General features: G+C 29.9%; 2 protein-coding genes across 3 annotated transcripts; one reads left to right on the top strand and one right to left on the bottom strand.

Annotated features, from left to right (window-relative positions):
- Positions 1–973: 973 nt before the first annotated feature.
- LOC109809620 (pentatricopeptide repeat-containing protein At1g02370, mitochondrial) lies at positions 974–3452 on the bottom strand. Its single transcript, XM_020372977.3, has 2 exons — positions 3210–3452; positions 974–2299 (listed from the first exon to the last, which is right to left on the bottom strand). Exons 1-2 carry the CDS (start codon positions 3450–3452, stop codon positions 1121–1123), a joined length of 1422 nt encoding a protein of 473 aa, XP_020228566.2. The 3' UTR covers positions 974–1120.
- On the top strand, positions 3442–5952 carry LOC109809621 (beta-carotene isomerase D27, chloroplastic). Of its 2 annotated transcripts, none has more exons than XM_020372980.3 (9): positions 3442–3582; positions 3650–3792; positions 3872–3967; positions 4049–4153; positions 4805–4904; positions 5044–5135; positions 5220–5300; positions 5424–5492; positions 5574–5952. In XM_020372980.3, the coding sequence occupies exons 2-9, from the start codon at positions 3670–3672 to the stop codon at positions 5709–5711; spliced, it is 804 nt and encodes a 267-aa protein (XP_020228569.1). In that variant the 5' UTR covers positions 3442–3582; positions 3650–3669; the 3' UTR covers positions 5712–5952. The 2 variants fall into 2 exon arrangements, with proteins under 2 accessions (XP_020228569.1, XP_020228567.1); XM_020372978.3 differs by having other exon boundaries at positions 3443–3582; positions 3659–3792.
- The last annotated feature ends 5351 nt before the right edge of the window (positions 5953–11303 follow it).

Here is an 11303-nt window from a genome sequence, read left to right as displayed (position 1 = left end):
TTTGGAACATCATCCTCCAACATACTCTTCGAGAAGTGATCTCTTGCATAAATTGACTAGCAAACAAAGGAGCTATGGAGAATTCCTCTCAAACAATCCTTACATCTTGTCCAATAAATTTAGATTTTATGATATTTGATGATGCTATATGTAAGGAGAGTGCAAAATAATGATGAGGTGGAGACCGTTATAGGCAAGCCAATACAAATGGGACACGTGGACGAAGGTGCGGAAATCATGGCAAAGAATAAAAGTGCGTGATCCAAGAGAGAAAGTGGGTGGCTGAAGGATTACGTGAGGAAATAGCTTGAATATAAAGAGAATAATTATTGGTGTGAAGGGGAAGGGGAAGGAGGGAGAGGTTATTGAGATTCTTTTTCTTTCTAACTCACTTTTCTGTTCATGAGTGCTATAAGGACACTAAAGGTTGTATTCGTGCTTGATGCCATGGAATAAGAATTCTTTCTATAATCAGTTGAATGTGTACTAGCAGTTTTTGGTAATTGTTGATTTCATTCATCTTGCATGCACGTTGTGCTATCTTACACTATAAGAACTATAATTATAAGGAACATTAGTATTTGCATTAGTATTTGTACTATTTTGTTTTTTTTATTTTCTCACTAATAAAAAAATCTTAACGACAAGCAAAAATATCTACAATATTACCTAACACGTAGATCAACTATATATTTCAATGGGACTCAAATTTAAGTCCCGGGTAATGAAATCATGTTAAAAAATTGGATGGAAAATTTCACTAATAATACTTAATTCATCATCATAGACTATTTAGATATCAATCTAGTAACCAGATGCTAGTCGTCCTAGATAAAAAGTAAAAAAAAAAAAAAAAAAAAAAACTAGACTGAAATTGTTTTATTTATGGCATGTTCGAATTAAAAAATCATTTTGTTTAAATTTTTTATTTTAAAAACAGAAAATACGGGAACATTTTTATAATCACTAATAATAATAAAAACTAAACATTTCCTTCACGACGATTATGGAGAAACTTTCTGATGTTAGAGAAACCAAGTCAATAGTCAAATCACTAGCTTCACATGAACTGCACCTACACGCTCCACACAAAATTATTTTTCCATGATGTCTAGTTCTCCTACGCATGGTTGACTTGAGAATCTTCCTTCAATATTGGATCAATTCCTGGAGATGATTCGGTTGCTGTAATGCAATTTTTAATCCAGGAATCATCAAAATTGTTAGCCTGGAAAATCTTGCTCAACTCAGCAACACCATCAACACCAGTCTCTTCTTCATAGTACTTGAGAAACGCCCCAACAACCTCTGGTGAAGGACGCCATTCATCACCCTTGACTTCTGATAGTGCCGCCTCTAAGTGCCTCACAGCACCATCCAACTGACGCTTCTCCAAGAAAAACATCATGAACGTTTCCCTTATCCTAAGTAAAGGCTGTTTGCTCCTCCTACTAGCCCCCTCAAACACCAATGCAACTTCTTCCACCATGTTCTGATTCAAGTAAGCACTAACACAAACACTAACTAACCTCACGTCATAACTAGCACAACTAGACTCCCACTCCTTAAAGCATCTTGTTATGCCCTCCACATCTTTAAGCCTTCGGAGGGTACTAAGCATGGTAAGATAGCTGACATTGATCACAGGGGAGACAGACTTGAGGGAGTTCCACACCCTATGAACCTCTCCAAGATTACCAATCCCTGCATAGAGGCCAAGCAAGAAATGGTACGCGTCACGCTGTCGCGGCCTCACTTTTTTCTCCAGCATCTTAAGCATCATCTCAGCCTTCTCAAAGTCCTTAGCCTTTGTATAAATAGCAGCAAGGTTGCTGTAAGTCTGCCAACCAATTTGGTTTCCATCTTCCCTTTTCATCTCCTCATAGACACTCTCCACCGCGCCAAGATCGTTCAAAGCAGCGCAGCTGTTCATCCAGACATGATATGTGAATGCTGACAAGGGAATATTCCTGTGCTTCATATCACGCACCAGCTGAGGGACCTTCATGGGTTGACCAAGTCTCAAGAACATACCCATGAGACTGTTGAAAGCCAAAGAAGTTACATAACCCAATTCATCCATTTTATCAAAATGACCTAAAGCCTTGTCGGTCATTAGTTCCTTGCAATAACAGTTCAAGAGAGCACCGTAGGTATACTTATTCTTGGCTGGAGGGGGAAGACCGCTGAAAAAATTCTCAGCAGCAACTACCCCTTTGGCTCTCGACACAAGATCTAAATAAACTGCGATGTTATTCCGGGATAAGTTAATTTTCCTCATCTCCATCCATTCTATTATCTGCATTCATTTTAAATGATAAATTTCAACAATCAAGAAACTCTTTAAATTAATACTCGGTAAATTAATAAACTCTCTAAAATAATAAATTTATCCGGTCCCGACTTGAGCCAATATAAAAAATTAAAAAAAACTCGATAAAATAATAAAATAATAATTTTTTGGGAGATTTTTTTATAATTTTCGGTCCCAAAAAAATCATAAATTAATAATTCATAGAAACTAAAAAAAAAAATATATTACACTCTATTGAAATATGATTTTGCAACACTTTTTAGACGAGAAGCCATCTTGTGAAATATGGTTTGAATACTCTAACACATTCATGTAATTTATACATGTCAAACTTGTTTAAGAATACATTGAACACATTTATTCTTCTTGTTTACATTTACTGTACTTCAAAATCATTATTAATTTCCAATACATATGTACTTCAAAAGTCATTACGTATTGATTTTTAATGTATATGTACTTTAAAAGTTACTAATTTACGTTAAGTCCCAAAGTTCGCTGCAACGTAATTCTAGAAAACATAGACTAATTTGTCTTTTTATTTGATATATACAATATAATTACTTAAAAACTCTTTAAATTAATAATTATTAATTTATCGATAAATTAATAATTTTTTAAATTAATAAATTTCTCCATCCCCAAGCGTGTAGTTCAGCGGTAGAGGTTGATCCGCCCTTAAGCAAGGTCAGGGGTTCGAATCCTGCCTTGTGTATGCAGCCGCGTTAAATCTTGGAGCCAGCTATCCCACTGTCGGCAGTGAATACTCCAGGGACGAGCCAAAAAAAAAATTAATAGATTTTTCCATGACATTATTAATTTAAAAATTTCTAGTATATCGAAATTTAAGGTATCAATGTAAAAGTTTCCAAAATGGAATTTTGATATTTGATACCTCGAGTGCGTGCTGGAATCTGCGATACTTTCGGAGCTGCTCGACGCATCTCTCGAGTTCTTGTTTTCTGACGGCTCTGCCGTGCATTATGTAGTGGTCCAAAGTATCCGACACGCTACCTCCGGTCATCTCCAGCGCCGATAACATTCGATAAAGGTTTAGCTTCTTCCCCGGAGTCTCGGCCGCAGTGCACAGTCGCCGGAGCAGCCATCCTCCGCCGGAAATTAGACTGGCGTAATTCATCTCCGTCGCTCTAAGATCGTACCACAGCCGGGTGCTGTTTGTCTCCTATTGAAATCCCTCGGAGGGGTTTTGTTAGGGTTCATCAAAACGCACCACGCGCCGTCGTTTTGAGTTTCACTTGAATTAGCCGGTAACCGGTAACCTTTTCTGTTTTTATTTTATTTTTTATTTTATAACTGAACAGTGAGTTAGTTTAGTTTGTTTAGGGTGAAGAGAAATGAAGGTGATAGGCATCGTGGTTGGCGGTGGTGGTGCTGCTCCTGTGGTATGCAGTTCGAGTGTTCGGAACCATCGTTTTCGCGTTTCGTTCTCTTCTACTTCGTCACCGGGATCCAAAACGGTGCGTATCTTCTTCTTTTGTTTTTCATATTCATGCAACGAAATTCGACTCGTATAATTAGTGAACTGAATTGAATCAGGTGGAACAAGTGGGAATTGCAGCTGCGAAACCTGAATACAAGCCAGGTGTGTTTGATGATTTGTTTCTCAATTTGTTCCGCAGCAAATTGGTACAGGTAAAGAGAGGCTTCTAGATTCTTCTTCTTCTTTTATGATGTTATGTTATTGCAATAGCTGAGTGTGAATGGTATTAACAGGAGGTGGGGTGGGACTCAAAGAAACCTGGGTATGATGGACTAATTGAAGTTGCGAATCTTCTAATGAAGAAGGGCACTACCAACTCTGATACCGTAGAAACAACGGTATTTCCGTCTTCTTTTTTTTTTTCTCTCTCTCCCTTTCACCTTCACTCTCAAACTTTCATTTACTCAAGTACCCCTTTCAGAATTTTTCTTATACATTAGTATCAATAGCTTTTCACTTTGTTTGATAAATAAAAAACATGGTCCCAAAATGTTCACCTAAAACTAGTCTTGTATCTGTATCTGGCTCCTTAAAGATAAGAAACTGTATAACGCGAGAAAGTCAAGCCCAAGCTAATTAGTTTTATTCAGCACCAGAAGAGGAATATTCAGACAGAATCTTTTCTGGTCTGTACTAGCTGAACATAGAAGCTAGTTATATTATTTTCCTATAGATTATGATAATAATTCTTATATGATGAAGCGTGAGAACATACTTTGCAATAAATCCTGTATGTGAATATGAATCCTCGAAATGGGGTCAGAACAAGTTTAGGAACAAATATTGTTTGGTAAAATCATTTCAAATAAAGTAGAAGAGAGTAAAACTTTTGGCTCAAATAAAATGTAAAACAGCTGATTATGTAAAAAGCTGCATCTCATTTATTTTATAGTAACTATTAACTAATTCACCCTATATGGTTTTCTTATATGTTTTGAATGGTCATGTTGTCCGAAAGTAAGTTCGCTAGCTGTTGTGATTTGTGCCAGGTACGAATATTGAGGTCTCTGTTCCCTCCATATCTTTTGGAGCTCTATAAAATGCTCATTGCTCCTATAGGAGGAGGCAAAATTGCTGCTATGATGGTTGGTGAGTCTGATCAGATTCATTTCATTTTTCAATTCTTCTAGATGAATCCCAAATCTTGGTCCTGCTTGATGTTCCTTCGAACGTAACAGACTAAGAAACTTGTTTAGATATCATATCCTAAAACGTTTTGGTTTTGAAGCAAGGGTTACTGTGCTGACTTGTCAATGGCTCATGGGCCCGTGCAAAGTCAATTCTATAGACCTACCAGATGGAACCTCATGCAGTAGTGGGGTGATCACTTAGACTTTTCCATGTGTTTGATCTTTTTTATGTGTTGTAAAACTCATACCAAATAATCCTGTAATTTTCTTGTAGGTGTATGTGGAAAGATGCAAGTATCTGGAGGAAAGCAAGTGTGCTGGTATTTGCACCAACACTTGTAAGTTTCCAACACAGGTTAGTGATTCTTGAAAATATTTACTCATTTTTTCATGTGACAATGAGAGCTAAACATCATGTGCACATTTCAAAGTTTTTTCATCCTCTGGATGATTGCATCTAACTCTTTTTTCTATCTAGACCTTCTTCAAGGATCATATGGGGGTTCCATTACTTATGGAACCTAACTTTGCCGATTACAGCTGTCAGGTAATATTAAGTAATCCTTTTTGGAGACCAACTCTGTACGTGACCTCCGTGTCATTACTCTCTTATCTTGTAAAATTGCAGTTCAAATTTGGAGTCCTTCCTCCACTGCCAGAAGATGACAGCATCCTGAAGGAGCCTTGCTTGGAAGCATGTCCAAATGCTTCCCTACGACGAATGGCTGCCAGAAATATAGATGTAACTGCGTGCCCAAAGACATGAACATATTTTTTTGGGCTTGCCAGCTTGGGTTTTCATAACATTTCTGTAGACTTTCCGGTTACCAAAGCCTCTTACACATGTTGGTCTCAACCTGTATTTAAAGATGGAACTCCATAGCGATAAGCTCACATGAAATGAAATTATTTATAAAGTTAATCCTTGTAATTAGATTATTGATTGTTAATATTTTGTATTTGAATACATCGATAATTAATCAACTAGATTTAGACATTTTAGATTATGATATAAATACAAAAATATAATTTTTTATTTTCACGATTGAAGATAAATTAATCCTAGCTGCTTCTTAGTTCTTATCAAAAGAGTAAGAATCACATTTGATTCTTCCCCTGTGCAAAAACTCAACGAACAATAATCATAGTCCGAGATTATTGTCCAATGAGTTGGAAGTATACATGGCAAGAGGAAAAAAAAAAAAAGAGTAGTAGGAACCTCAACCTATGTCAAACACTTGTCCTGGCATTTTCTGTTTTTTTTCATATTTATTGTAGCTTCATATAGGAAGTCATAGTATAATTTTTTTAAAATAATTAAGGAGTTAATATAATGTTCAAAAAATATTAGGGGACATTTGGTATACGACAATTTTTTTATGTCCGTACATGATGAAAATCTATTTATTTGATCATAAATGTTTGTGAGAATGTTTTTAAATGTTATATGTAAATCAAATTTTTTTACTGCATTAAATAAATAAATAAAGATAGTATGACATTTTTATTGTATTAAAATTTTATTTTTATATTGAAAAATTTTATTTTCCATCTTTTCCATAGAAAAAATTTCGTGAAAAATATATGCAAAATTCATTCCTAGAAAACAATGTTTCTTACAAATTATTTTTAAATAACAAACTAAATGCAAAAAATTAATATTTTTGAAGTCAAAGTTCTAAGAAAGTACAAAAATTTCAAATATCAAACATTCCTTTAATATAATGTTTTTCAAACAATTAAAGAGGTTATCGTAAAGGTAAAAAATAAAAAAATAAAAAAAAAAGTCATAAAATTTGAAGCAACGTTAGTATAAATTACTATAAATTGAATTACAGTCTACTAATTGTAAAGATGTTTTAATAAACTTTTGAAGAAATAAGATTTTTAAGATAACAATATCATTCTTCTTTCACAAACATAAGTCTTTAAATAAAGTATACTAATAAAATTTAATATAATAATAACAACAATAAATTATTATGGTTGTATAATTTATATTTATTTAAACAACTCGGCTTAGTCTTAAAAAAAAAATTGATTGGCCTATTTTTAACTAAATAGACTTAAAAAAATTGTATGATATATTTGTCAAATAAGTCTATGTTAAGTGTGGTAAACTAGGTTATAAGATTTTCCCAAGTGACTTAATGGATTTTCATCTAGCAATTAAAAGAAAGGATAGATAATTTACATAAAGTGTTTGAACTTAAAATTTCATGTATAACATGAAATCAAACCATTAGCCCGAAAATGAGCTTGTATTTAACGTGTTCATATTTGTACTAATTTTTTAGACCAACTTACAATTTTTTTATGCAAAGTTTGATTTATGGGTAGCCCAAATAATTTGGATCAAGCCCAAAGTGATATCTTTTCCTTTTTTTTTTAATCTATGTAAACAAAATGACATCTTATAGAATAATCTAACTTGTGTATCGTTGTAAGCTAACTCACATACTCATTAAATAGATCAAACTTTCTCCAATCCAAACAAGTTGTTATAGCAATACTAACTAATCTAGTTAAATTATAGATTATATATATATATATATATATATATATATGTATATATATATATGAGGAGGGTTATAATAATATTGGTGTAACTTTTACTAAGTATTACATCACTTAATAACTTTATATTTTATATGAATTTTATATATTTAACTGTTCGATTGAAAGTTCATATATCTTAGATCATATATACAAATTTTTATATTAATCCAAGATGATTTGATACTTCATTTTTATAAAACAAAATTGATGTAATATATTCATTTCAAAGTACACTAAAATATGAACATTTTGATTATCTTCAAGTTGTTGTTTAATTTTAACAAAATTTGATATACACATATAAAAATGATATGAACTTTCAGTATAACGGTTGGATTTTCAAAATTTACATTTAATATAAAGTTATTAAGTGACATAATACTTAATAAAAGTTACACCGGTATAATTATAACCACCCTCTATACATATATAAATTAAGTACTTTATTTATTTTAAACTTATCTTAACTCCTTTTTAATTCATCTTAAATGAGTGAGTTCACTTATCAGTAAAAGTGGGTTGAAAAAAAATAATTCACCCCATTTAAAAGTGAGTTGAAGAAATTTTAACTTATCACAAGATGAAATGATGTGTGAATAAGTTATGAAATCAGAATTGATTTTAAAAGAGTATATAAATAACATAAAAATATTTTTAAAATACATCAATTCGTTATTTATTTTACATGCACACACACACTCACACACACACACACACACACACATATATATATATATATATATATATATATATATATATATATATGGGGAATGCTAATATACTCTCACCTATTTTTTAGTGGGAGTATGTTAGCAACCTATACACCGACAGTGTAAAATTTTTTTACACTGACAACCAATCATATCTTTTAATAGTATCATGTCAATTGCTTATTTAATGAAATAATAATAAAATAAGTACAAATTAACCAAATTAAAAGAAATTAGTGGTTTTTTTGTCCTAAAATTTTAGTGTAAGTTGCTAACATACTCCCACTGAAAAATAGGTGGGAGTATATTAGCATTCCCATATATATATATATATATATATATATATATATATATATATATATATATATATATCTTTAACTATATTAAAAACATAAATTTGTTTATAGATATATTAAATATTGATGGATTAAGTGTTTACACAATTTGACCAACTACACTATCAATTTAGTAGGTTAATTTATCCTATCACATTTTTAATTCACGAGATTGATAAGGGTATATTCAATGGAAGCAACTCATTTGAGTTGCTTCATGCATTAAAAAATGAAAAAAGTGATATCTAGTGTGCCATGTCAGTATTAAGCAACTCAAACACAAATTTACTCTAATGGTAAGAAACTTTAAGAAATTCAACTTTTAGAATTTTTTTTCTAATCATTTATGAACCAAATTTAAATTTTTATTAAAAAAGATAATTGCACTAGAATGAAAGAAAATAAATTACGAGAAAAAATACATTATAAGTAGATATTAAAAATAAAATAAAGCAATAGTAAATACATAAACATTATACGAAATTAATTTTCATCATTATTATTTCCAAAACGTTCCCAAATATGTTCAATAAGATCTGCTTGAAATCTGGTAGGAACGGTTGCCTGAGGAAGCAACTCTTTCTCTTTTTCAAGCAACTCATGTTGCCACGTCAAAGTCTTCCAATAACAAAAATCGAAGCTTGAGTTGTTTCATGGGACTAACAACTCCCATTGGAGTTGCTCTAAGTTAAGTTATTTAACCTACACCTACTTATATATCCCTCCTTATATCATTTGTAATTCCAAAATCAATTATGATTCTATTTTTTTTAATGGGATATAGATTGTAAATTCACAGTCTAGTCTTAATTTCACATTCTTTTAAAATACTTTTCTCAAATATATTTATGATTTATTATTCCTTAAAATTTACTTTTCAATTTTCCATTTTAAAATTTTTTAAACAATTTTTCTATAAAATATTTTTTCTTCCCAAATGATTTATTTGCAAAAACTTTATTTTATATCTCCTTTAAATGTAACATGCCATCTTATATTGAGATTGTAATCTTATGTTATGTCTTTCTTGATGATGCGGCCTCAGAGAAACTTATATTTAGTGAACATAAATCCTAAACACTTTTTTTTTCTTTCAAATTTATGTGACATGAAAATCCTCCATTAGTATATATGATTACTAACTAGACCTTTATCTCACCATTGTCGCCTCTCTCAGCCTAATCTACCTCACAATCTGTGTCACCAATTTTTTTTAGGATGGTGATGTTAGGATCGTCCATTTCCAACCCTAAACCACCCACTTTTGGGATTGAAAAAGAAACAACTGTTATTGTATTGAAAAGACATTAGTTTGTAATATTTGTAATTAGACCAAATCCAGAAAAACTCCCTTTGCATCAGCGCCAGCTCCCGCATGTATTGCTAATAGTGCATGTGCATCTAGGACCGTGTTAGAATAATTTGATGCTAATTAAGATAAAATTTATAAAATTTAATAATATAAATTTAGTTATTAATTTTCTTTTTGAATTGTATAATTATTTATTATTCACTATTATTTTTATCTCTTAAAATTATATTATTATTTTTATTTAACATTTTATATAATTATAATTTTATAATATGTAATAAAATTATGATTTAAATAAATTTTTAGTTTTTATAAAATGAACGAATTTAAATTTTGATCCTAAAATATATTAATAACATTTATTTTAAGAATTTCTTAAACTTCTTAAATATGTCACATATTAATATAATATTACAAATAATTGTAAGTAACATGTGAGACGAGTACTTAATCATTTAATGAAAAATAAGTAATTAAAAATATTACACAATAATAAAGACTAAAAACAATAATTTTAAACTTTAGAAAGATAAAAAAAAGTTACAAAAATTAAAAATATATTTAAGTCTAAAATAATATAAAAGATAATAACAAAATATAAATAAATGGTATTAAAAAACGATTAATTGAGAAAACCTAAAAATATAAAAAATTACACATTAATATTATTCACGGTAAAAAAATTCAATTAGTTATTCACTTCAACAATTATTTTAAGTTTTTAAATAAATATAAAAATGAAAAGAGAAAGAGAAAGAGAAAGAAAAATAAAATAATTAAAAAAATTTAAAGTCAATTTTTTGTAAAATGTACTTAAAAATTTGAATTATAATATTTTTTTTCTTTACATCTACTAAATAACATAACATTTTAAAATTAAAAACATTTTAAATTAATTATTATATTTATCAGCAATAGAAAAGTTTATCATCTCCAAATTTTAGTGTTTCCTAATATTCTGATATATATGTTTTTAAAGAATGAGTTGAATCAATTATATAATTAAATATTAGGAAAAAATACCTCTTGATAAAAGTTATTAAATAATAAATGTGTAATTTTTTTTATATAAACCATAAATATGTAATTTATTGTTGTCAAGATTATATCACCTTGCATGTTACATGTGTGTGAATTCAAACTTCTGCATGAAAAAGTTTAGGTTTAACTATTTATTTGCTAACTTAAAAAAAAAATTTATTTACTTCGTATAATTTTATAAATTTTATCTTTTATTTTTATAATTAAAAATATTATATTTTATCCTCTATATATATTTATAAAATTTATCTTTTAATTACTATAAAAAATAAAAAATATGATAATATAAAAAGAAAAAAAAATATATATATATATATAGGAGGGTTCAAACGACACCGGTGTAACTTTTACTAAGTGTTACACTGCTCAATAATTTTATTAAATGTCAATTTTGAAAATCC

The sequence above is a fragment of the Cajanus cajan genome, chromosome 7 (genome assembly GCF_000230855.2).
Source record: "Cajanus cajan strain Asha chromosome 7, NIPB_CcT2T_4, whole genome shotgun sequence".
Lineage (NCBI taxonomy): Eukaryota > Viridiplantae > Streptophyta > Magnoliopsida > Fabales > Fabaceae > Cajanus > Cajanus cajan.
This window is presented reverse-complemented; position numbering and strand designations above follow the sequence as displayed.